This window comes from Populus alba, chromosome 15, assembly GCF_005239225.2.
Source record: "Populus alba chromosome 15, ASM523922v2, whole genome shotgun sequence".
In the NCBI taxonomy this organism is placed as follows: domain Eukaryota; kingdom Viridiplantae; phylum Streptophyta; class Magnoliopsida; order Malpighiales; family Salicaceae; genus Populus; species Populus alba.
This window is the reverse complement of record NC_133298.1, coordinates 4,800,872-4,827,060: the sequence shown is the minus strand read 5'-3', so window position 1 is coordinate 4,827,060 and position 26,189 is coordinate 4,800,872. Positions and strand designations below refer to the sequence as shown.

General features: G+C 35.7%; 3 protein-coding genes and 1 pseudogene across 3 annotated transcripts; 3 read left to right on the top strand and 1 right to left on the bottom strand.

Annotated features, from left to right (window-relative positions):
• The first annotated feature begins 1,620 nt into the window (after nucleotides 1-1,620).
• Nucleotides 1,621-5,057, top strand: LOC118056281 (silicon efflux transporter LSI2). Its single transcript, XM_035068456.2, has 5 exons — nucleotides 1,621-1,722; nucleotides 1,859-1,915; nucleotides 2,263-3,613; nucleotides 3,723-3,912; nucleotides 4,672-5,057. Exons 3-5 carry the CDS (start codon nucleotides 2,429-2,431, stop codon nucleotides 4,932-4,934), a joined length of 1,638 nt encoding a protein of 545 aa, XP_034924347.1. The 5' UTR covers nucleotides 1,621-1,722; nucleotides 1,859-1,915; nucleotides 2,263-2,428; the 3' UTR covers nucleotides 4,935-5,057.
• A 153-nt stretch (nucleotides 5,058-5,210) lies between these two features.
• On the top strand, nucleotides 5,211-7,938 carry LOC118056283 (silicon efflux transporter LSI3-like; annotated as a pseudogene).
• A 4,757-nt stretch (nucleotides 7,939-12,695) lies between these two features.
• On the top strand, nucleotides 12,696-20,265 carry LOC118056280 (mitogen-activated protein kinase kinase kinase YODA). Its single transcript, XM_035068454.2, has 12 exons — nucleotides 12,696-12,977; nucleotides 13,685-14,501; nucleotides 14,596-15,333; nucleotides 15,633-15,720; nucleotides 15,862-15,924; nucleotides 16,242-16,402; nucleotides 16,539-16,614; nucleotides 16,914-16,973; nucleotides 17,063-17,170; nucleotides 17,361-17,600; nucleotides 18,942-19,033; nucleotides 19,114-20,265. Exons 2-12 carry the CDS (start codon nucleotides 13,948-13,950, stop codon nucleotides 19,628-19,630), a joined length of 2,697 nt encoding a protein of 898 aa, XP_034924345.1. The 5' UTR covers nucleotides 12,696-12,977; nucleotides 13,685-13,947; the 3' UTR covers nucleotides 19,631-20,265.
• Nucleotides 20,266-22,541: 2,276 nt separating this feature from the next.
• On the bottom strand, nucleotides 22,542-26,184 carry LOC118056279 (short-chain dehydrogenase TIC 32, chloroplastic). The gene is made up of 8 exons (XM_035068453.2): nucleotides 25,766-26,184; nucleotides 24,731-24,962; nucleotides 24,513-24,592; nucleotides 24,260-24,413; nucleotides 23,453-23,531; nucleotides 23,097-23,199; nucleotides 22,943-22,989; nucleotides 22,542-22,794 (listed from the first exon to the last, which is right to left on the bottom strand). Exons 1-8 carry the CDS (start codon nucleotides 25,869-25,871, stop codon nucleotides 22,633-22,635), a joined length of 963 nt encoding a protein of 320 aa, XP_034924344.1. The 5' UTR covers nucleotides 25,872-26,184; the 3' UTR covers nucleotides 22,542-22,632.
• Between the last annotated feature and the right edge of the window lie 5 nt (nucleotides 26,185-26,189).

Below are 26,189 nucleotides of genomic sequence, written 5' to 3'. Positions count from 1 at the left end.
TGCAGAGAGTGAGGTTGAAAAACTGTGTGGCTGTTTGTGATGTGTCTGGTAGCATGTTTGGGACTCCAACGGAGGTTTATGTGGCACTTGGTGTGTTGGTATCAGAGTTGAGTGAAGAGCCATGGTAGGGTAAGCTTATTACCTTGAGAAATAAACTTCAAATGGTTGAAGGAGATGTACTTTGTAAAAAGTATGGACTTGGGCATGAACACTAATTTCAAAACCGTGTCTGATATTATTCTGCAAGCTGCTGTCAAAGGAAAATCGAGGGTGTATCTAACGATCAAGAGGGTGTCTGTGTTTAGTGACATGGAATTTGATCAAGCTTCAACCAATATTTGGGAAACAGGCTATCAAGATTGTGAGGAAGTTGACAGCAAAGGGGTATGGTAATGGCATATGGAGTGATCAAACAGGCTATCAATTATCGGCTATCAATTATCTGCTTTATTTCTCAAGCTATTCCCCAAAAAAATTTACAAAAACAGAGAAGAAGAGAAAAGAAAGGGAGAATATAATTAATTTCTTTCCATGTGCTCTTGAAAAGAACATGTTTTTCTTTTGCAGGTTTAATGAAGATTACTAATCCTCGCCGAGCCCTTTTTTAATTGATATGCCATATCTGAATTCAAAATGTCTTGAATTAAGGGCATAGTCTTTGCAATTGAGCAAGACATCCCGTATATTAGCATGGTGTTCGCAAATTGCAATTCAGAAAGACTTGTGATATTACAGAGATGTGAATGTTGTAAAGAAAGAAGAAGAACATTCGACTTGGTGGAATTGACTCAAATAGAAATCCGTGGGCCAAAAAGAGGCAGTCCCAGCATTAATTGAAGAAACATTATATAGAAATCGGATCATTGCCCCCACTTACTCCAGAATTGAATCACTGATAGTGTTTGTGATGCAGTCTGTGATTAGCAGTCAAACATGAGCTGCAAGATAGCAGGACTTGCAACGAGGCTTATTGCAAGGCTCTGCTTTCTTCCTTGTGCAGGGGCCTTGCTGCTTGGCATTTCCTGTGTACGAAAGTTGAAATCTTCTGCGGGGCTGTTTCTCTACATGGTTGTCATTGTCACGCGTGCTTGCACCTTGTCTATTATTATTGCAAATGAGCTTTCGTTCCCAGCATTAGTTTGACTGATACTAATAAACTATTTCTCAAAATTGTCGAATTCATTAAATTAACTCTCTTAAGAAGTTTTTTGCCTCCTTTCCTTTGAAAATAGAAGGCGAAGCAAACTCGACACTCAGCTGGCACCCCCTCGCATGGACCTTCCCCCGACTCAACTCCCCTGATCATGTAGTTGTAACTCTAATAAACAAAGAGTCAATAACGGTGGCTCTAATTACGTATCGTGGCAATTCAATACATATAAAGGTCCCGAGTCATTAGCATAGAAACTTCATCACATGATCACTTGACAATAATCATATATATATAAAAAAACATGTATCGCTAAAAAGCCAAGATGAGATAAACATTAAACAATGACAGATGACAGATGACAGATGACAGATGACGGAAAATATTTTTTAACTGGTTCAGAAAGAAATGAGAATGGACAGGAAACGTTTCCATGACGTGGTACCGGGTGAGGATTGTTTGGACTTTTCTCAATATCTAGATTCTATGATTGTCCTCTTGACACGTTGCCATGATGTGTTATCGGGTGTCTCTCTCAGGAAACCAATTCTCTTGCCAGACAGCGAGCTAAGGTGTGATTCACTGATTCCTTTCACGTCTCTTCGTTAACTGATAAAAAGCCTTCCATAAAACAAACCCTGTCCACCCCATTACCAGAAAGTAGTTTTTTGGTGACTTTTTAAGGTTCTTTTTCTTTATGTTTGGCAGTGACAGAATCTCTGAACTCCATTCACTGCAGATTATTAGCACTACCTTTTTGTTCAGGTGAGATCATGTTTCTTTCCTTGCTTTTAACATCATGATGTTTGTTTTCTGTTTCATTTTTTATATAAAATGTTTCTGGATTCAGCTTTGTTAATTGGAATGCTTTGAGCAACTGTCCAAGGTTGCTGGGTCATGTACCAGTACACTGACATTATCGTGTGTTCTAAACATGAAGAATGATTCTGTTTTGCTTTACATTTTTGTTATTCAATTCCTATGTGCACTCAGACTCTTGTTCTATTGCGTACTATGTTGTTTGAGATCCAACTTCGATCAATCTTCAATGACATAGACTTTAATTGGATATTTCTTTAGACCCTTTTTGAGTTCTGTAACTTTGCTTTCAGCGCTGGATCTTCAAGCTTTAATAGAATCCTCTTGGTTTTGACTTCTGGCGCTTCGTTTTTGGCAAGAAAATGGTGTGCTATCAAATGGATTTTCTTGAATTATAACATTTTAAGCCTTTGGAGAATGAGAAAAGATTAGGAATTGAATCTCATCAAAACTGCAAACATGGCTATGGCTCCTACAGTGAAAGTAGTTCTAGGCTCAATTGCTTTTGCAATTTTCTGGGTACTGGCAGTTTTCCCTTCTGTCCCTTTTCTGCCAGTTGGAAGAACTGCAGGTTCCCTCCTGGGAGCTATGCTGATGGTTGTGTTTCGAGTCCTAACCCCAGATCAAGCATTTGCTGCAATTGATCTGCCAATCCTTGGTCTTCTCTTTGGGACAATGGTTGTCAGTGTTTATCTTGAGAGAGCAGATATGTTCGAATACTTAGGTAAGTTGCTCTCCTGGAAAAGCAACGGACCCAAAGACCTGCTTTGTCGAATTTCTATGATTTCTGCCATTTCAAGTGCTCTTTTCACTAACGACACCTCTTGTGTGGTTTTGACTGAATTTATATTGAAAATTACAAGGCAACATAATCTCCCACCTCATCCATTCCTACTTGCCCTTGCCTCAAGTGCAAATATTGGGTCTTCAGCTACTCCCATTGGCAATCCTCAAAACCTGGTTATAGCTGTTCAGAGTAAGATTGCTTTTGGGAGTTTTGTTTTCGGAATTCTACCGGCTATGCTCGTGGGAGTAGCTGTGAATATTCTGGTCCTTATGTGCATGTACTGGAAGTTGTTATCCTCTGCTCAGAAGGATGAAGAAGATGCAACTACAGAGGTTGTTGCAGATGGCGATGTCATTTCTCATCGTTTTTCACCTGCCACCATGTCACATCTTACATCTTTAAATTCTCTAGAATGGAATTCTAGACTAGAATCAGTGAACATGCAAAGTTCTCCCAATATGAATGGTCAAGTAAACCATGTTGAGACTCTTAGAAACCGAATAAATTCAACTGAGAACGAAATCCACAGTGACACTTCTGGTGTATACGAGTCTGCAAGAAATTCGAGTGCTTCAAAAGAGATAACAAATGATGCTTCTTCCCAGAAAAGAGACGAAACTGTCTCTTCGAGGATAGAGTCAATGGATAGATTGAGAGATTTATCATCAATGCAGTTTTCATCAGGAGACTTTGCCACAAAATGGAAAAGGATGCTGTGGAAATCATGTGTTTACCTTGTTACCATAGGCATGTTGATTGCATTTTTTTTGGGTCTGAATATGTCATGGACTGCACTTACTGCTGCTCTTGCTCTTGTGGTTCTTGATTTCAAGGATGCTCAACCATGCCTTGAGAAGGTAAATTCTACTATCAATGTGCTCTTTTTTCACCATGTTATTAATGCAGTTGTTCACGTTGATGTCTTGAAGAGCCTGTAGTAATCCAAGTTGGTTCGTCTATGACCAGGTCTCGTATTCCCTTTTAATTTTCTTTTGTGGAATGTTTATCACGGTTGATGGCTTTAACAAAACTGGAATTCCAAGTGCTCTGTGGGACTTCATGGAGCCTTATGCACGCATAGATCATGCCGCTGGAATAGTAATTCTTGCCCTTGTCATACTTGTGCTGTCAAATTTTGCTTCAAATGTACCAACTGGTATGTTGATGTTCCTGCCCCTTGAAACTCTGGTTTTTTTAATTTGAACCAAAGAATTCTGCTTCTTGGTTAGCTGTTTGAAACTTTATTTGGTAGCTCTTTTGTTGGATGGGTAATATACTTAGCTGCAATTCCTTACAACGAAGAGGATCTTGTTCAACATTTTTGTGCATTTAATAGTGAACTGACTTTTGTATGACGCATTATGGTAGCTAGGTTCTATAACAAATAGAAAAACAAACCTTAAACTGCGATACTAATTATTTCAATGCTGAGCGGCCCTCAATCTAGCATAGTGGTGCCAAATACCATTGGAGAGACCTCCAATAAGCAGCTAAATGCTTCTTATGAGATTAGCTCGTCTAACAAAAGTTCCTATGGAATCTCTATTAGTAAATTGGAAAGAATAAGGCCTCAAGATGTGGTGGAACATTGGAATTGTTTAAGGACACGAAATGGTCAATAATGACCCTCTGAAACTGCATTTCATTTCCTTTGATACTTGTGAGATTTGCCAATGCTTAAGTCTGTATTTGCAACATTGTAGGCTTTTCTGTATATTGACCGGTTCTACTTCATGCATAATGCATATCTGCAATTGTAGTGATTAGCAAGATGGTCCCTCACAAGGCTAAAGCAAAATTTCTTTTGGCAAGTTTTGAAAATTTGCTAAAATAATTTTTTTAGTTGCAGCATTTTAACAAACAAATTTGGAGTAGCTTTATAGTTGCTTATCATTGAACCTGTTTATATTGTTAGTTCTCTTGCTTGGAGGACGGGTAGCGGCCTCAGCAGCTGCATTTTCAGCTGCTGATGAGAAGAAGGCCTGGCTCATCTTAGCTTGGGTGAGCACAGTAGCTGGGAACCTTTCACTATTGGGATCAGCTGCCAACTTGATAGTCTGTGAGCAAGCTCATCGCGCCCCACACTTTGGTTACACCTTATCTTTTTGGAAGCACCTTAAATTCGGAGTTCCATCTACTATTATTATTATTGCCATTGGTGTAACACTTATTAGATGATACTTGTGTTCTTAAGCTAGAAAAGTCCATATTCCATGTATAGTTTTTTGGCTCAATAAGAGACCCCGGGTGTATCAAATTGGGTGTTCTTGAGAAATGTGGATCCGTATTTCTTTCATTCAACATGTGTCAGCTCAAAGCCATAATTTTTTTTCCCTTCTGGGGGGGGGGGATTTTTTAATCACGGTCCAGTTCAGACAGGACATAGAGAAGAAGAAATCCTCAGATTTGGGATTTGGATTTGACAGCCCTCTATGTCCCTAACTTTGCTGCTTCTTGAACAGTTGTCTGCGGACGCATCAGCATACCTGACCATCCATTTCGAGTGACCCTGGCATACTGAACGGACATTTTAACAATATGAAAATCATTTTGCATTTTATAAACTCTAGTTTGCACTGAAAATGACAATCTGGCTGGTAGAGTACACATATAGCTCTTCATTTTTTTGCTGTGCGGTCCACTTGTTTTCATTGATCCTATCCCAGTCTCAGGAACCTAATAATCTCACAAATATCATATCTACTGTTGGATGGAAAATAACTTGTAATTACCGGTGCTTCTCCTGCTTTGACAGATAGTTATATTTGTGACCTAAATGATTAGGCTCAAGCCTACTGGCTACACTACAAGTAAAGCTATTATCCATCCATTTATTAGACACAACTTTGTGTAATAACTAGTGAATGTTTTATTCACTTGGACTTGCATGTTATGCTGGCTACAGTTCTGTTTGACTCAAAAGTGCTATTTAGATTTTAGGTCCCCTGCTTTCCTATCAAAATACAGAAGACTTCACCAAAATGTCACTGGGAGTAGTGGCTTTTTTCAGAAAAGCAGCTGACTCATGTTTTGATATGTTAAGGTGTCATCTTTCATTTTATGAGTACAAATTTTTTATTTGTTGATTGGAAATGCTATGTATTCCTTGATGGGTATTGTTTGATCGAGGCACTGAGCAATTCAGAATGTCATCAAGTTCTTATTATTAGAGGATGGTTGTTCTTATTACTTCAACAGGAAATAATTTTCTGTCATCTTCTAATAGTTCTTGTTATGTGAACTACTGTTGATTGGCTGGTCTTCTTCTATTTTGAATGTGAATATCAAGGTTTCTCAGTTGCAAAGTAGATGGCAATGACTCCTTTAGTGAAACTGGTTGGAGGCACATTTGCCTTAGCAATATTCTGGGTGCTGGCAGTTTTCCCTGCAGTACCATTGCTGTCAATTGGGAGGACTGCAGGGTCTGTTCTAGGGGCTATACTCATGGTTATTTTCCAAGTCCTGTCTCCTTTTCAAACATATGCTTCCATTGATCTTTCAATTCTTGGTCTTCTCTTTGGAACTATGGTTGCGAGTGTTTTATCTTGAAAGAGCAGATGCATTTATGTACTTGGGCAAATTGCAATCATGGAAGAGGCAGCAAAGGATTTAATTTGTAGAGTCCGCTTATTATCTGCCATTTCAAGTGCATTCTTCACTAATGACACTTCTTGCATGGTCTTGACTGAATTTGTACTCAAAATTTCAAAAAAAAAAAGAAAAAAAATCTCCTACCTCAACCTTTGTTGGTTGCTCTTGCCTCAAGTTCAAATTTTGGGTCATCAGCTTCTCCAATCGGCAACCCTCAAAACCTGGTTGTTGCTGTAAATGGACAGATTTCTTCCTGGACTTTCCTCATTGAAACTTCCCCTGCAGCTCTCGTAGGAGTTTTAGTCATTGCTATACTTACCCTATGTATGTACTGGAAAAAACTATCTTCACATTATAGGGATGAAGAATATGCAGATGGGGAAATTGTTGCTGATGATGACATGAGTTTCTACAGGTTCTCGCCTGGCACAATGTCACATTTCACGTGCTCAAGCTTTCAAGAAAGAAGCTCCAGGTTGGATATGCAAGACTTGCCTTTCATTCAAGGGAATTCGGCTTTTTTTGACATGTTGAGACACTGATCTGGTGCTAGTGAGAGTGACATGTTCAGGGTCCCCAGTGTTATGTTAGAGTATGCAGGGAATCTTAAGTGCATGCTCAAAATCGAAAATCATATTGTGGAAATCTTGTGTATACCTAGTAACGTAACTACTGGAATCTTGTCCCCCACTGTGGCTAGTAACCTCCTGCCACTGGATTCAGCTGCCAACATGATAGTGTGTGAACAGGCTGGCCGTGCCCCCCATCTTGGTTACAATCTATCTTTCTAGCGCCATCTCAAATCTGGAGTCCCTTCCACTTTTATAGTCATTGCTATTGGTTTGACAAACATTAGATAGTTCTTCCTTTTAATGTTGTTGTTAAGCTGAGAAGGTGTCATGCTACAGTTGCTGATTCATTCTTCTTGTCAGGGCATGAAAATTAGGCATTATTCTGTTAGTGGGCTAGCCAGTATAGACCAACGCTAACCATTTTTAGGACACGTGATCAAAGAATTTGAGGGATACAAATGGAGAGGGAGGGAGGGAGGAATACGTCGGAGGAGGAGAATTGAGGGTTCAGCCTCTCAAGAGAGCCGAGGGCGATCCAGTGGAGATTTCAAGGACTTTCGGAGTTGGTATTTGGATGCTGGGCGAGGGCGATCCAGTGGAGATTTCAAGGACTTTCGGAGTTGTGAGGGTGATCCAATGGAGATTTCAAGGACTTTCGGAGTTGTGCTGGGCGAGGGCGATCCAATGGAGATTTCAAGAGGGTGATCCAGTGGAGATTTCGAGGACTTTCGGAGTTGGTATTTGGATGCTGGGTATCACGACGAACTCATGATGTCTCTGTGAGTTAAAAAAACACAAACAAATAGAAATAAATGTAAAAGTAGAAGCTCTGTTTTGCACAGCACTTGTTAAATCCTATGCAGAAAAAAATTATATACAGTACTATTGTAGTTGTAAAGACTAAAAACCTAAAAAGCAACCAAACAAATGTCGGTGTGCCAAGTGATTTACAAAGTGTGTGTATTAAATTTTATATTATGTTATTTAGTCAATATGTGGTGGCATTATTATGCTCATGGAAATATATATTTATTACTAATGAATAATTAATTTATTTTTAATATTCATATAAAGTTAGATTAATAAATTTAGAGTGAAGATAAAATTCATGTAATAAAAATACTCTGCAAAAAAAATTATAAAGTTGTTATAACTATTAGATTTATACTACATCAAAGCATTGTTTCTAAATATATTAATAGTTAATGCTCTCTTAAATATTAGACATTTATTAAGACTGTGGAGATTGGTATATATTATGTTTTTTTTTATGAAATATAATAGTTGTTTTCATAAGTTAAGGTATGAAGGATACGTAGAACTAATATGTAAGTGTTTGTTATAAGACATGTATACTGAACTGGCTCGCATAAAGAACTTCATATGAAGATATCACTTATGTTTATGAAAAGGCTCAAATAACTGTTATACAGGTGATTTTTAGACTTAATATCACTAAGTTATCTTGTATAAAAAATGTTATGATTTGATCATGTTGCATGTTATCTTAATCGAGGTAATGTAATGATAGACATTGAATACAACGTGAACTATATGAAGGTACTTGAATGATCAAAAGATGATTCATCACCTTATGTGAATTAAAAAAAAATATTTCATATGTTTTCAAATTGTATTGACCAAGAAATCATTAGCCAAAATGGAATTAGATCTGAAAAGGATTTCAAATCTTATTCAAACGATCAATGACTATTATGCAAAGAATAAACATGATTTAACTAGCAGACATACTCAATGTTTATTGATAAAAGGATATTGATCACCGAGAAATCGATCACTAAAATGTTAAGTCAAACCACAAAGACTTTTTTAATGTTTTAAGGATCATGACATGTTACTAAATGATGCACATGATTTTCAAATAAAAATTAATTAATTATTGAATTGATAATAAATTAAATTGTTTAATTTTAATTTAATTTATTGAATTATAATTTATATTTAAACCAACATATTAAAAACCTAATGGGTTACTCACATGAAGAACCATTAGTCGAAAATTAAATTGAGATGATTTAATTAAGTATGACTTAATTAAAATATATTTTAGAAATTAAAGGCTAAAATATAATTAATACATGAATTATATTTCTAGACTTAGAAAAATAAAGTAAGGACTTGATTGAATTAATTTCTAAAATTATCATGAATTAATATATGGATATTATTCAGGGAGCAAGTTGATGTTTTGCTAATTTATATGGTTTTTTAATTTTTTTTTATATAAATAGTAAGTTATATCTCTTATTTTTGTATGATTGTATGTTATACATAAAAACTACGTAAGTCACGAAATAGAATGCTAACACTCTAAACATAACAGTCTCTCTAATCATAAACAAGAATTTGAAAGATTTTTACTAGTGGTTCATATAGATTATCGTTGGAGACTTGATAATTAGATGATTTGTCGTTTACAACAACTCAGCCTTTAAAGAATTATTTAAAGTTAAAGAAGATTAAATCTTCAAGTAATAAATTCTTAAACAACTCTATATCTGTCTAATGAGATCCTAGAGATTCCCGAATAATTTTTTTATTGCTTCCACTACGTGTATGATATTAAGAAATCAACAATGGTATTAGAGCTATTGTTAGACAATCAAGTTTATTGTTTGCATGTTTTAATTATTATCGGTGTTAATTTCAAATTTAATTTTATATGTAAAATTATTTTTTCTTTTTTGATTTTTTTAAAAAGGTATGCAGACACATTTACTATTACCCCTCTCACATTTCATTGTAAACTGTAATGGTGAGATTTTTGAAAAATTTTAATTTGGTCATTGAAATTTTACTTTTTTATAAAATTTTTAATATATGCAATCTTGCATTTTTTTTGTTCCTTTTTATTTTATTCAATAGCTTTATATGTGTGTTGATATTTTTTATTTATTAATTTTTATAAATAAATTCATTAAACACAATCAGGTAAATGACCTGTATTGTGATCTTAAATATTTTAACCTATATTAATTTTTTTAATTTTTTCAGTTTATCTTTTGATTATTATTAATAATTTTTTTATTTATATCAATAATTATCAGTTTAATTGATTAGATACTTCCATAAATTTTTTAATTTATATTCTGACTTGTTTTTGAAAAATAGCCTGCAGTTTTTTTAAGAAGAATTTACAGCCGTGATGACAAGTGTGTCAAATAGCTATCATATACAACAGATTGTACACATATATAATATTTTAATTTCTGAAAAGATAATATTTTGTAGATTTTTGAATGCATCGCAAGGTTTTTTTTTTTTCCCTAACCTTTTGACTTGGAGACGTATATATTTTTTTCGCGAGAAATATGGATTTTTGCATGGGCTGATATCAATTACATATCTTTTGACTTTTTTTTTTTTTTAGTATTATTCGAAGCCCAGGTGAGCTCTTAGGCTTACAATAGAGAAGTCAAATGGATATTTAATTATTAATGAGAAAGATTGTCAAAAGAGTGAGATGTTTGACATTCTTGGCAAGAAATTAAACCCGAGGCATAAGCCCCCATGGCTTGACTTTTTATCTGACAACATGTTGTAAGAGAAAGAGATGAATTAATTCCTCCTCCTTAATTACCTCATGCTTGTGTTTTGGCAAGAAAAGAAAACACATGCAATGTTAATTAGCACTTGATTAGGCACAAATGCATGTGTTTTTGTCACTTAATTAGGCCCTTGCAAGGCTGATGCCTCGGGTTAATTAGGCCCTTGCAAGGCTGATGCCTCGGGTTAATTAGGCAGGCACGTACATAATCTCCCTCCCCTTAATTCCATGCCGTCCTCTCTCCATCTCCATCTTTCGTTTCTCTTAATTTCCTAGCTAGCTAATTATACTAAGCTAGCCACACCCCCTCTCCATGCAACCTTGATATTTATCTAATTATTAATTTAAAATTCATGAAATTAATCAAGTATATACAAACTAGCCCGGAACCTTAACATGAAAGCTTCCCTTCCTCTAATTAAGCGACTTTGAGGCAAGCCGATTGGCTAACCATATGAGGCATCCATATATAGTTATACGTTATCTCTTTATCTGTGTTCGCTGTAAGCTATTATTACCTAGCACATTAATTATTGTTGTAAAATTAAAAGTGGATTGATCCACCGTCCATGACACATTATATATATATATATATATAACCCCATAAAAGCAAATTGCATGAATCCCTCCCTCCCATTTGCCAGAAAACCATATTATCTAATTATATATGCCAACCTAGCAAGGTCTCGACTTCTAACAAAACAGTAAAAAGGTGATTCCATGGAAATATATTCTTGACAAAAACCCTTCAGTGCTGCTCACCCAGTGGAGATGATGCTTTGACCGAAAGTTTAGAAATTTTCAAGGGTTCACATTCATACAACATTATTTTAATTTTATTATTATTATATCCGAATTAGGTTACCTGATTTTTAATTTAACAGTTGGTTGTCTAGATGGGTTCTTTTTTCCTTAATGTCGAGCCTTTGCCGTGATAACTTATGTCTCCATTGTTAAGTATACTAGGTTCTATCTAAGCTTGTTACATGCTGCATTCTTGACAAATAATCATGTAGAGATTGATGTGTTGTTTGTAGATGACGACGACGACGACGATGCCGCCGCTGCAGTTCCTTCAATCTTATTCCATTAATGCAGTCAACAACTGATTTCAATTTGGATCAGTCATTGCAAGGTGCTTATTAATTGCGGGCTACTAACAGCTCCCATGATATCTCAAACCGTCCAAAAAGAAAAAGAAACCACACACCTGGAATGCATCTTTATATTCTTCTATCCTTCATGTTATATTCTCAGAATCATCTATTTTCATCTATCATTGTTACATCATTCTCCTGTTAATTTCCTTAATAATTCATTCATGAGATTTCCCCCCAACCTCCTTTGCAATTCCAACCTCAAAAATTAACTTTATTTAGCATGTAAGACCTACCATCAAAATATAATTTATATTATTATTTAAAATATTTTTTCAAATAAAATTCTTACATTACCTTGTAATTAATTAAATAATAAAAAAATAAAAATAATAAGATTTAAACTCGTGACCGTTTGGTCATTAAAATTCTAATATCATGTCAAAACATTATTTAACAAAGAATTTAAATTATAAAATAAAATTCTAATATATGATTTATATTATCCTTTAACATAACTTTCATGTAAAAATTATTTAAGACTTGAAGCTTGTATAATTTATCTTTAATACTATATTAAATAATTATCTCAACAAAAAAATTTAAATTCTTAGATAATATTTAAATATATAGTTTATATTGCTCTTTAATATATTAAACCTTCATAATTGAGCTTTATATATGTAATTTATATTCAAGGTGGTATATCAATAACAACCATAATAAAGGGTTTGTCTCACAAGTTGTTTTTCTTCAATTCAAATTTAAAAATAATAATTAATAAGAACAACTATCATTTGAACCGAATCTCAAACATAAAATTCCATGATTAATAAACAATAAATCACAATTTAATTATGTTCTATAATCTTTGCTAATCTATGATGTCAAGACAAAATCAAGCATAAAAGAACACCAGAAGGAAGTGAGTTTCCAAGCTCATCATAGAATTTCCCTGCTACAAAATTAATAAAAAATCAACAATTCAAAATAATAATAATAATAATACTATAATAGGAGTAAATTAATAATAACCGCAGCAGCAGCACTGTTGTATTATATTATATTTTATTAAATTATTAATATGGTAAATATCAACGCGAATACAAAGTTCATGTCACAGTTCAGACTTCAGACAGTCTTTCTGTTCTCTCTCTACACTTCTATCAAAATCTCTCTCTATCTAACGCGATCTCTTTTGTTCTCGTCACTACCTCTCAAATTCGAAATCTTACTCTCATTTTCTCATTTCTTAGATTCAGATTTTTATTGGGTCTCTTTTAATTTTGCTTCTTTCACTCTTCAAAGTTCAAACTTGGAAGATTTGTTGTTTTAATCAATCACTTCATCTACCTCTACTTCAGCTTCGATGATTCATCGAGCATATGGAAAAGTAAGGGTTTTTCTTATGCCCCATTTTTTTCTTACTGATATTTTGAAGGAAATGAATTTGGTTTCGGTGTTTGTTGTTCGCGTCATGTTTGTTTTTCAAAAGTTTAGATCTGCTTGGTAAAGTTTTCTTCTCTTTAGCAATTTGAGGTCTTTAGAGTCTGTTTGGTTCCTGAGAAAATAGGCGTGAATGAATAGAATGTGAAAGAAACTGAGTGAAGGAATCCACTTTGTGCTCGCTCTTTTTATAGTTGTAAAAAAAGAGAGTAAAATCTGAGATTAATAATTGTGTTAGAGATATTAAAGGAATTTGGGTTTTTTCAGTTCCTGTATTTAGATTTGTAAGTATTAGAATGGACTGTTTCTTTTTCTTGGAAAATTACATTTGATGTTTCTTTCCATTATTGAAGTCAAATGGATATTCCTGGAATTAGACTTGAAGCTGTTTGTTAAACCTAAAAACCTGTCAATAATGGGTTTTTGGACTTCTTACTAACACTCGCTGGCTCATACAAATGCGTTATTAGAATTAAAAGGATGAAATCATATTTATTCTTCTTCATGCAAATGTGTTATTGCAATTAAGTTTCTGAGACAGTGTTAGTGGTTTAGCTCTTGTAAATTTTATACTTTTGGTTAATTTCTGTTATTTTTGAAGATGTTCAGTTTCTTGATAGTATTGAAGATGGGCCTTTCAATTTATGTCTGCAGGTTTATAATCTCTGAAAGTTTACGATATCACTCAAAACTTCCTTCCTGGAATGTTAGCTGCAATTTTCATGCAACTCCTGTAGTGAACTTCGTTGTTGAACGAAGGACTCGAACTTTCTAAGACATCAAGCATTCGAGGGTGTTCATGTGGTTCGAAACTTCATACAGAGATGCTATGTTGAATGTTTGATATCAGTATGGAATAGCTTAGGAAAAATTTGCATAGTGATTCTTCAAAACCAAAAAGAAAAATTGAGAAAAAGATGCCTTCATGGTGGGGAAAGTCATCATCTAAAGAAGTGAAGAAGAAAGCAAACAAGGAAAGTTTTATTGATACATTACACAGAAGATTTAAGAGTCCATCTGATGGTAAGCTAAATGGTAGACCTGGAGGTTCTCGAAGACGCTGCAGTGACACTATCTCAGAGAGGGGATCTCAATCTCGAGCAGAATCAAGATCACCATCACCTTCATCAAAACATGTTTCTAGGTGTCAAAGTTTTGCTGAGAGGCCCCATGCCCAACCACTTCCCCTTCCTGGCGTGCACCCTGCAAGTGTGGGGCGTACAGACTCTGGAATTGGTATATCAACAAAACCAAGATTGGAAAACGGTGCAAAGTCATCATTGTTTTTTCCTCTCCCAAGACCTGGATGCCTTCGCGATAAGTCAAATCATTTAGATGGGGATCTGGCCACTACTTCAGTTTTCAGTGAGAGCTCCACTGATAGTGAAGATCCTGCGGACTCAAGTCATCGTAGTCCTCTGGCAACTGACTATGACCTTGGGACCAGAACTATTGCTATCAGCCCTTCCAGGTAAGACTCTGTAATTTTTGTTAAATGTTCATTATTTGTGGGTTATCTGCTACCTCATTTAACTCATGCAAATGAACTGCATTTTCCACTGAAGTGCAATGGTCAAGGATCACTGTGCTACCGTCAGCCAAGTGAACTCAAGAGTGGCAAAGAAACCAGCTAACCTTTCTTTTGGTAATCATACCTCCCCAACATCACCTAAACGGAGACCTATAAGCAGTCATGTGCCAAATCTACAGGTTCCAAAACATGGTTCTTTCTGCAGTGCTCCAGACAGCTACATGTCAAGTCCTTCCAGAAGTCCTATGAGAGCATTTGGCGCTGAGCAAGTCATAAACTCCGCTTTCTGGGCTGGGAAGCCATACCCAGACGTCAATTTACTAGGATCTGGCCACTGCTCCAGCCCTGGTTCAGGTTACAATTCTGGACATAATTCAATGGGAGGGGATATGTCAGGACAATTATTCTGGCAACAAAGCAGGGGTAGCCCTGAATGTTCTCCAATACCTAGTCCAAGAGTGATCAGTCCTGGCCCCAGCTCCAGAGTCCAGAGCGGTGCTGTTACTCCAATTCATCCTAGAGCAGGAGGGACAATCGAGTCCCAGACAAGCTGGCCAGATGATGGGAAACAACAAAGGCACAGGCTACCCCTCCCTCCTGTAACAGTTTCCAGCCCCTCTCCCTTTTCTCATTCAAACTCGGCAGCAGCATCTCCTTCTGTGCCACGAAGTCCAGGAAGGGCAGAGAACCCAACAAGCCCTGGATCTCGCTGGAAAAAAGGAAAGCTGCTAGGTAGAGGCACATTTGGACACGTCTATCTTGGATTTAACAGGTATAAGCCCCAAAAGCAGATGCTTGAATTTGTTTGATTTAGCAATTTTGCATGTAAATGCCTTTGATGCATAATACTCAACTGTCAATGATCTACAATTATCTAATTGCTATCCTGACCTCAATTTTAACTTGGAAAGATGACTTCAATCAGTTGAGTTAATAATTTTTTTGTGGCTTCTTTCTCATGAAAACTTACATGACTGGATCCACTTTTTGATTGAATGCCATTTTAAACTATTCTTTAGTTTCCTAATGTTTGTGAAATTATTTCTGATTTTTTCCTTTACAATCGCTCAGTGAAAGTGGTGAAATGTGTGCAATGAAGGAGGTGACATTGTTTTCAGATGATGCCAAGTCAAAAGAAAGTGCTAAGCAGTTGATGCAGGTAAGTTGATTACGCATTAACATTGAAGTTTCCTGTGACAACAAAATAAAGTTTGTTGCTTGCCTACAGTTTTTTTACTGTTATTATTATTTAACCTTTAAATAACTTTGGAAGAAGTTCTTACTTTCAGTCTTTTGACAGGAAATTTCTCTTTTAAGCCGCTTTCAGCACCCAAACATTGTGCAGTACTATGGTTCTGAGACGGTATGTCTCATGCACGCCGTTCTTTATCTTTTGCATGCAGGAGCTATTGAATTTAATCCCTTGATATTTATATCGAATCTTGCGTTATTATACCATAATCTTTGGCTATTAGAATCAGTCCTTTTATGTAAGGATTAGAATGATAGTCAGTGATCATAAAGCCTGATAGTGGTGCTCTAGAAACTAAATTTCTGGTCACTTTGAGTTTGGACTTATTTAACTCCATAGTGCAATAAGTCGGCATGTAGTGTTACTGCATTGTGTGCAATTTGCAATTTGAATCAACAATTGAAATTACTATATGATTTTTTGAACAGGTTGGTGACCGAGTTTATATATACTTGGAGTATGTATCTGGCGGGTCCATATATAAACTTCTCCAGGAGTATGGGCAGTTGGGCGAGCAAGTTATTCGCAGTTATACCCAGCAAATCTTGTCAGGACTTGCATTTTTGCATTCTAAAAGCACTGTCCATAGGTGAGTGGACTCGCCTTTGTTTGATCTTCTAAATTATAACAATTTGTTTTCTCAACTTAAACATTGTTTAATATTCTCTTGCCTTTCCTTCTTTATTTATTCATTTATTATTTTGTTGAATATCTTGTTTCTTCAGAGATATCAAAGGAGCAAACATACTTGCAGATCCGAATGGTCGTGTTAAATTAGCTGATTTTGGCATGGCAAAACATGTAAGTGTGGGCATTTAGTTTTTGCTCCAAAATGAGATGAATTTCAGTTCGAACAGGAGCTGATTTATGTATATCTAGGGATATGGAGTTAGTTGAATGGTGCATATGACAACTTGGCAGCTCTTGTAATCCTTTACCAGCTAGAAAAACTACCTTGTGAAGACTGATTTATTAAGTTTATATCATTTGGGTGCATGCACTAGGTGAAAAAAAGTTTTACGTGCTGCTGACTGGTTTTACTCCCTGCCCTCGTATGGTCATATCCTGCTTGCCCAACTGACCTAATCTCTGTTTTGCAGATCACTGGGCAGTCATGTCCACTATCATTCAAGGGAAGCCCTTATTGGATGGCCCCTGAGGTCAGAGTCTTTTCTTGCTGGATCTTTCTTTCCTTATCATGTGGTGTTTGCCATATTATATTAAACCCTCTTTTTCATTGTTTGCACAGGTTATAAGGAACTCAAATGGCTGTAATCTTGCTGTGGATATATGGAGTCTTGGATGCACTGTTTTGGAGATGGCTACTACAAAACCACCTTGGAGCCAGTTTGAAGGGGTAATTCCTATATATGATGATATTTAAATGTTATGCTGTCTAAAAGCTAAATATTTTAGTTGATCCAAGGATACCTATGTCAATTATTCTGATGTATCTTGACACACGGTTCTCATTTATAAAGATTTCACAGGTATCTGATTCTGTTTTTTCTTCTCATTGTCTGATGTCTTTGTTTTGAGGGCTTAAGGTTGCTGCCATGTTTAAAATTGGAAATAGCAAGGATCTCCCAGAAATTCCAGAGGACCTCTCGGATGAAGGGAAGGACTTTATAAGGCAATGTTTGCAACGCAATCCACTAGATCGTCCTACAGCTTCCCAGCTTTTAGAGCATCCTTTTGTAAAATTACCTGCGCCTTTGGAAAGACCTATTCTGTGCCTTGATTCTACAGATCCACCCCCTGGGGTTTCAAATGGAGTTAAAACTCTGGTATTTCCTTTTTTCATGTTTTCCTTTCATTTCTACTGAGGTAAAGTTTCACATGCCATGATTTTGAACTTTATTTCTTTCCTTTAGTATTTTCTGTTTGTTTTAATGAGGAAATGCATCATGCTAAGTTTATCTCTGATATGATGCTGAAATGCATTTTTTGTAGTCCTTTGATGCCATGATAAATGTATGAATTTGTAATGATGCCTAACAAAAATTAGGGAAAGAAAGAAGTTTGGTTATTTGTGGAAATTGTCATCTTTTGAAAGAAAGAAGTTTGGTTATTTGTGGAATTTGTCATCTTTTTTTTTGTGTCATAATAGTTTTACAGTCTGGTATAGAGTGCTTTCTCTGAATTTGTGGAGAGAAGTTTGCACTGGTAAGGATACAAGCAGAATGTGTAGCAAAGAGGATGCATGCACTGAATGGGAGGCTGTATAAACAATAACCTATATTTTTCTGTTTTGTTATTATGTATGTGAGAGACACCATTGGATTTCTCTCCTGTTAGAGAAGTTGATAAGCCAATATGTGTCTGGGGTTGAAGGTTACACAACCCATATTCCTCTGCTTTTGTTAGAAGTATGACATGGGAGACACCTTTAGATCTGTCATCAAAGGCAGGGGCAGGACGAAAACCATAAGATGTTTTTGTAATAAGTTAGATTGCCTTGTTATGTGCAGTAGATTTGTTGAAAGAGTTCATGGAGATGAATTGGTTATTTGATGACCTGGACGTGCATGTAAAGGTTAAGTGTCCCAGAACATCACTTCTAGAAGAATATCTGGGTGGAGTTTTTGATAATTGTATTTTTCCATTTAAATTTGGATTTCTGAACCAATCAGCAACTTTGGAACAAATTGGTGAATGTATAGGAAGTTCACTAATGCTTCGTGACAGCGACTAAAGTGCTCTTAATGTTGTAAGATAGCAAGACCTGGAAGGAGCAAATGACTGCTTGAAAGAATGTAGAAACAGTTCCATTTATGAGAAAAGGATTAGTCAGGCTCTCCTAAAATCTGTGATGAAAGGCTGAGGTACATGTAGTGGCAATACATCTTGCTTGTAGAGTGTAGTAACAGTCTCGATGTTTGCGTGTTTTCATGTAGTGCTAGTCTCTTTGTAAGTGCCTTGATTTAGGTTTGCATGAAATCCTGCGTAGGTAGTAATGTTCCTGGGCTAAAAAGATTTAGCAACTTTTGACTGGTTTGTTGGTTAACATATTTTCATGCTGCTACTCTTGAGATCTCAAACAAGCAGTTTTTCATGTCTATTGCATCATTTCTCTCTTGGATACCAGCTATGTTAAGTGTTGCTGCGTTCTATTGATCATTTTTCAGGGCATTAATCATGCAAGAACTTTTCCCACCTTGGATTCAGAGAGGCTTGCAGTTCATTCATCTAGAGTTTCAAAAACTGGTCTACATACCAGGTATCTATCTCTCTCACAATATCACTGCCATTACTGGAATCATCATCTTATTGTCTGATTTCAATTCCCAAAATCTGTAGTGATTTACACATTCCAAGGAACATATCGTGCCCGGTTTCTCCCATTGGAAGCCCTCTTTTGCATTCAAGGTCGCCACAACATCTGAATGGAAGAATGTCTCCTTCACCCATAGCTAGCCCACGGACCACTTCTGGCTCATCCACACCTCTGACAGGTGGCACTGGTGCTATACCTTTTAATCACTTGAAGCATTCAGTTCACTTCCAAGAGGGTTTTGGGAACATGCCAAATCACTCAAATGGTATATATGCCAATGGCTTGGCTTATCATGATTCCAGTCCTGATCTTTTTCGAGGAATGCAGCCAGGTTCTCCCATCTTCTCAGAGCTGTTTCCATGTGAAAATGATCTCATAGGAAAGCAGCTTGGGAGGCCTACTCAAGGGGAACCTTATGATGGACAGTCAGTGTTGGCTGATCGAGTGTCTCGGCAGCTTTTGAGGGATCATGTGAAAATGAAACCATCCCTGGATCTAAGTCCCAACTCTCCTTTACCCAGTCGAACTGGAGGTATATAATCTAATAAATTGGTTGTGGACTGACGGATCAAAGCAAGCTTTCAAGGTTTTGAGATGGTCATTTTGGTTCTATATGATTTTTTATTCATGACATTAACAGCTGAGGAAAACTAGCATGTTCAATAAGGGGTAGGAAATGTGGAATAAGGTTTAAGGTGATGAAGTGGCTGGGGGCAGACTGGTCAGTGTAGTTCCAACCTTGTGCATTTGGATCCATGCATGACAAGCAGCGCAAATCTTTCTAGCACTTGACTGAATTAAGATAAGGGATACATTCCCCCCCTTGCACGGTGTGGCCTCTGATGATCCATTGTATGGCAGTTCCTTGAGTAAGGAAATTATTCATGGCATTGAGAACTGTATATTCTTTTAGATCATGGTATAGAAGAAAAACAAAGATTAAGGTAGCAAGTACAATTATTATTTTTCTTGGTCTGAAACGGCTGTACAGAAGATGAAATGAACTGGGATCAGAAATTTGTTTACCAGGCAGATGTGGATTTGACGAGCCTGTGCATATCTGTTTCGTGCAATGGTTTATGCTGGGGCAGATTAACTGTTGTCGTTCAAACTGATTTACTTGTACGTACATTACCACGAGTAACTGAAAAGAATCTAATCCAGCGATTTCTGTATTTTCTAGTTCCCATCAATTTACTGAATAATAAGGTATCATGAGTTACGAAGCCATTCAAATGATGTAGCGAATTGAAGTTTTTGTTTGTCTTTAGAAAGCATGAATGGTGTTGCTCTGATTCCTGCGTTGTTACTAACAAATGAATATCTGCATTCGGTAAAGATTTTTCACCAAGTAAAAACAATAAAAGCTGCTCAACGTAAGCAAAATGAAAATATTAGTCAAAATGAAAGTCATTTTTCCTGTTATCCAATTAACTTACATGAGAAGGTGTAAGGGAAGATTCATGGACTTGAAAGTCTGCTGCAAATTTCTCAACTGATGCCATTGTGCTTAAAAACAATTCCATGGCAGTAGGATTTCCCTTGGTCCATTGCTTCCTGCACCTCCCCATGACTACATAAACGTTCTGTTTCTGCTCCAATCCCACTTGATGCTCTTGCAGCAGAATAACATCAATGGTCATCAGTTAAAAGAACTTTTCACCAATGCCTTTGCTTTCAAAAGATCACTTATTTTTGGGAGGAGAAAAAAACTTGACCAGTGATAATGGCAGTGTGTTCCAAGACTTGGATTGATTGTCAGGAGCAAAGATTGAAAGAAGCAAGCAACCTTGTTTACAAAAACAGCAGCCAGCAGTACCAGTAACAGGAAGCAGCAGTTAGCAGTTAGCAGTTAGAAGGGAATCACACGAGCAGTGGCGGAGTCCCCTTAATCTTTTTTTTTTTTTTATAAATATTTTTTATATTAGAATTTTAATATAATAACTTAAGACGTTTTTTTTATTAACTACTAATTGATAAAAAAAAATTATTATTCATACCTCTCTTTCTTCTATAAAATTTCTCTTCAAGTCCTAAATTATTAATTAGTTAAGTAATCTTTTATACTTTATATTTGATGTTTTAGATGAGTTTCCTTTATTTTTTCTATTTATTTCATTGTCTAATTTTATTTTTATTTCTTACTAATTAGTTATTAAAAATATTAGATTTTATGATAATTTTATAGATTTGTTAAATTAATATGTGTTTGGATAATATTAGATGCATATGAATATGAATTGAAATAAGTTTTAATGAATTAATATGTAATTTGTTATGAATTTCATATGAAAAATAATGTGATCAACTTACTAGTGATTAAAAATAAAATACTGAATAACTTAAAAAATTAGGGATACAATAAAAAATAATATATTAATATTTATATTTAACCCACTTGTATAAAATAACAAATCCAAAAAAATTGTTGCCAATATTTCACTACTCCTTGAAAGATTTAGAAATAGATGAATGAAAGTTTAATTGTATATATTGAGAAAAAACATCTTTAATGAAATTAAGAATAAAATCATTATAAAGTAATTTCAAAATATAAAAACTCGAAAAGAATAATTATAATATATTTTTTTTATTTTAAAAATATTCTTAAATTAATTTTGTTTGACATGAGTTAGAACATGTATTTCAAATTGATTTCTCTATATATAACACATATCTATATAATATATAATATCAAGCATTTATTACCAATTTGCCTACTCATTTAAATTTTTTTGCCCCCCACTGCACACTGCACACATGGCAATGAGTTAGTTGGCAAGGAGTTAGGCAGCAGTTAGAATTCAATTAGAAGTTAGTTAATGGTTGGAAATTTGAGAAAGGATTGTATAAATAAAGTAATTCTGATGGTGAAGAAATAAGAAAGTCCAGTTTTTGCATTACACTGAAATTCTCTTTACTTCTTCTGTTACTTTCTTCTCAAACTACAGAGTTCTTAACACAGTAAGACCAGAGCCATCAATCCATTGTGCAACTTTTGCAGCTGTGGAAGAAGCTGAGAACCCAGGTGCTCCTTTTTTGCTCAATTTTTCTCTCTTGTCATTCCCACACCTTCTGCAGAAGCCCTTTCTTTGTGGTTGCACTCCCCAAAGGTCAGTGGACAGTGGTGGTTTATCCATTTCATTTCTGTTACGAGCTAAAGCGAGGGGCCCAGTCCTGTCCATGGAAACTAGGTCTGCCCATGAAGCCAATTTAGTTCAACCAATGATCTCGATGCATGCAAGCTCATTAAGGTTAGTTGCTGAGATCATGTCTGATAATTTTCAGCTTTGTACAGTTAAGAGTTTAGGGAAGGAAAGGGGAGGGCATCTCTTGACTGATTCCTTTTCCAAAATGAAACACAAATGGCATTCCGTAAAATTCTTCTTCTTGAGAAAGTAGTATTCCTCAAGTGCATGGTCATAATAAAACATTGATATCAAAGACCATATGGCAAATAAAACAGACCCTCATCTTTTTCAGATACAAGAATCCCTCTCAAATATAATACATTATTTTGGAAATATAGAAACTTGTATGCATCATTTATTAACCAAATTCATGCTGAAATCCCAAAGTTTCTTTGCTAACTCAGCATCTTTAGCCATTGAGGATGCTTTGGCCAAATTACAACCTGAAAAATATTCACCACTTACGCCCTTTACTTGTGGATTCAATGCCACATAGCACGTTGTTGCAGCACCCTGCAATCAAATTCAAGAAAAAAAAAATGAAATGTGAAAGGAAACAAAGAATTAGTAGGCTTTTATGCAATAAAGGTATTTAGTTTAGGGAACTTTGTAAACAAACTAAGTGCTTTAGGAGTTTTATTATGGAAGGCAGCTAGCTCACCTGCTGGACATTTTTTAGAACAAGCCTGGCAGCCGACTCAAGGAAGACTGAATTAAATCAAAAGAACTAGAGTTAAGAAACTATTTTGCTCTTGAATTTAGGACTCGGTCCAGAGAAGCAGGACCCAAAAGATAACATGGTCAAAATGTGAAACCTCTTATGGGATTGTCATCAGCAAGACTTGTATTATGACGGAAAAGATTGGTGGCGATTACTCCAGGATGCAGTGAATTTGCAGTAATGTTTACTCCATCCTCCTGATTATCAAAACAACCAACATTGTAACTGATTACCCTTAACATCATATCTATCCATGCACAGATATAGTGTAGGTTATCATCTACAAGCAGTTAGAGGTTTTTTTTTTTTTTTTTTCCAGAAAAGAATGGTTCGAATCTTATTGTGGCTAAAAATAAATGTTTGTCCGTATCCATAAGAGAATATATCGACTCTCTCTTTTCACCATCAAGTACTTCCTGTGACCCTGTTATCAAAAAGAAGACCAGATACCTTGAATCGTCTCATGAGTTCGTTAGCATGCAGCACATTAGCAAGCTTGGATTGGCCATATGCCTGGAATTTTTTATACCTTTACAAGAGCAATCATAGACACAATTAAAATCCTCCATTCGAGATCGATATGAAATAGCAAGATTATATCAAGTAACAAATCAAACGTACTGAATAGCATGCATCAAATTCAATGCATGTTGAGAATGCCGTTAGAGTTTCATGATTTAAGAGCTTACACATGATACTGGAAGAAACTGAGATGTTTTATGAAGGTTATTTCAATAAAAAAAAGTCATACTACATTTAACAATTATGTCTTGTGAATCACATCATACAAACACACAAAACTGCCTAAAAACTGACATATGATAAGCTATTAGCTATTAAGTATTCATGTTTTCTGATAAAATGTTCAATCACAAATCATGGGGATCTGAAAGGCCTTCAGCTAAATCATATGAAGCATGCACAATAGTTTAAAAAACTAAAGACAGCTCGAAGTATCACATGCATATATTCTCCATGCATAGCACTAAGAGAATTATCTTTACTTCATCAACTTTGTTCTGCAGGTTCAGATTTCACTTTAAGGACATAAGATTTATTTCATCATTTAAGCAGAATAAATATAAAAAAACGTTGGTCTTCAGAAAATTGAAAGACCTAAAATGCACCTGCCAATATCCTGGGAGTAGGCATGTTTAAAAATAAGTATATCAAATTATGGACACTGTAATCCTGTTTGCTGACTAGTATGCTTCCAAGATTAGAAATTAATGCAATTCTGAGTAATTATAGTGTTACCCTGACTGATCATTGATTTTATCAAAACGAATCCCTTCAGGATATGGGTAACGGTGAAACTCTGAGGAAACATTTATAATTCTTCCTTCTCTGTTACTTTCACGTGCTGTTTTCTTCATGGTATCCAACAAAAGATTTGCCAAAAGAAAATGTCCTGTGGAAAGTATTAAGAGAAAATGACTTAGTCAACTCGTTTTTTGGATAAGAAATAATTAAATTGGGATTTTTCTATAAAAAATAATAATACTAGTACCCAGGTAATTTGTTGCAAACTGTAGCTCCAAGTTGTCCTTGGAGAGCATGAATGGTGGCGCCATGATTCCTGCATTGTTACTTACAATAGAGAAGATAAAATCATTCATTTTTCTATAATTCAGTAGATTGAGAAGGCTCAGGCTACACTATGAAAGCTATTGATGCATGAACACAGGCCATATCGTTCAATCATTAGGATTCTTTATTTTTCCTTACATTAAGAGGTTCAATGGATGACCAGAGGAATTGAAATCCGATGCAAAATTCCTCACAGATACCAGAGAACTTAGGTCCAATTCCATGGCATCAACTTTGGCCGAGGGTATTTCCTTAACTATTGCTTCTTTGACATCTCTTCCAGCAGCCATATTCCTGACACCCATAATAACATGGACACCACGCAATGCAAGAACTCGTGCAGTCTCAATGCCAATACCACTAGATGCTCCTAAAATCAGAGGATGCTTGTCAGTTCATAGTGCAAATACAAATTATTGAATGTCCTGAACACAAGAAAATCTGTGCAATACTTGCAGTCAACAATAAGAAGCTATAGAATATACCCATTAATCATAAAGCATGTAGATAGATTTACATTCTCCGCAATAAAGGTTTTGTAATCTTTCCAAAGACGTGCAAGTGTATTCATTTCATAGAATTGTGAAGAAATAGATCCTAAAACCCTGTCAGTTATCCCTCAGATGCTATCAGTTCTAGCATTATATACTAGCAAATGAAATGAACTTGCAAATAACTAAGGCTTTTTGGGTATTGTCTCACCATACAAATACCACAACTAAAGGGCACAAGATGGAATCTGAATTCTGTAAGATAGAATCATGATTCCTGAATATCTACAGAAACACAAACCTTTACCGCAATTTCATCCTAATAAATCTTATTGAAATTTTCAAAAATCACCCCAAATTTGCACCAAGTGCTACATGAATTAACATCATTAATCACAAACGGGACAGCATAGAAGAGAAGTAAAACTTGAGAGCTATAATTAAGATGGCAATGTATCACTAAGAGATCCTATGTATAACCATAGAAAGATGGAAAGGCCTGTCGAACATGGAGACATTTGTTAGTTTATTAAATTACCGTCTCTTTCATCTATCAAAATGGACTCTGGACGTACTAAACCTAATAAATTCAGATAAGAACCAATCTATCCCTTATACTTTTTGCATCCAATAAGTACAAGACAAGACAATCATAATTCAAACAGAAAAGAGCATCTAAGACCTGTAACAATGGCAGTGAGGCCAGAGGCATCGACCCCATGAGTGACTTCCTCAGCCGTGGAAGACGAAGAGAACCCAGATGATCCTTTCCTGTTAAACAACCACATGATGGTTAGATGACCTAAACTCAGCTAAGTGGCAGAGTATACAATAACAGGACAGCATCAATCTTTCTTGACTAATGACTAGTGCTGTGGTGGAGCAAAGAGATAAAAAGTCCATGGCCACGCTGCTGCCAACTGCCAGCCGCCAAGCCAGCCACCATCCTTTATTTGGCACCACGAAAACCGCCACTTCCGTACGCTGTCGTTTCTACTTAAATTGGCAATTTAATTAATCTGTCAAGGTAATTAGGATGTTATTGGGGCACCATTTTTGGCTGGGAGTTACGAGTTACAAGCATGCATCCATCTCTATGCCCATTT

Bases quoted from the DNA above. Each gene is read 5' to 3' on its own strand.
- LOC118056281 (XM_035068456.2), top strand. From the start codon at position 2,429: ATGGCTATGGCTCCTACAGTGAAAGTAGTTCTAGGCTCAATTGCTTTT. The intron at 3,614-3,722 runs GTAAATTCTACT...GTCTATGACCAG, and splicing joins CTCAACCATGCCTTGAGAAG to GTCTCGTATTCCCTTTTAAT. The intron at 3,913-4,671 runs GTATGTTGATGT...TTATATTGTTAG, and splicing joins TGCTTCAAATGTACCAACTG to TTCTCTTGCTTGGAGGACGG.
- LOC118056280 (XM_035068454.2), top strand. From the start codon at position 13,948: ATGCCTTCATGGTGGGGAAAGTCATCATCTAAAGAAGTGAAGAAGAAA. The intron at 16,403-16,538 runs GTGAGTGGACTC...TTGTTTCTTCAG, and splicing joins TCTAAAAGCACTGTCCATAG to AGATATCAAAGGAGCAAACA. The intron at 17,171-17,360 runs GTAATTCCTATA...TGAGGGCTTAAG, and splicing joins CTTGGAGCCAGTTTGAAGGG to GTTGCTGCCATGTTTAAAAT.
- LOC118056279 (XM_035068453.2), bottom strand. From the start codon at position 25,871: ATGTGGTTGTTTAACAGGAAAGGATCATCTGGGTTCTCTTCGTCTTCC. The intron at 24,963-25,765 runs GTCTTAGATGCT...CTCTGATTTTAG, and splicing joins CCTCACTGCCATTGTTACAG to GAGCATCTAGTGGTATTGGC. The intron at 23,200-23,452 runs GTATCTGGTCTT...TTTGATAATCAG, and splicing joins AACTCATGAGACGATTCAAG to GAGGATGGAGTAAACATTAC.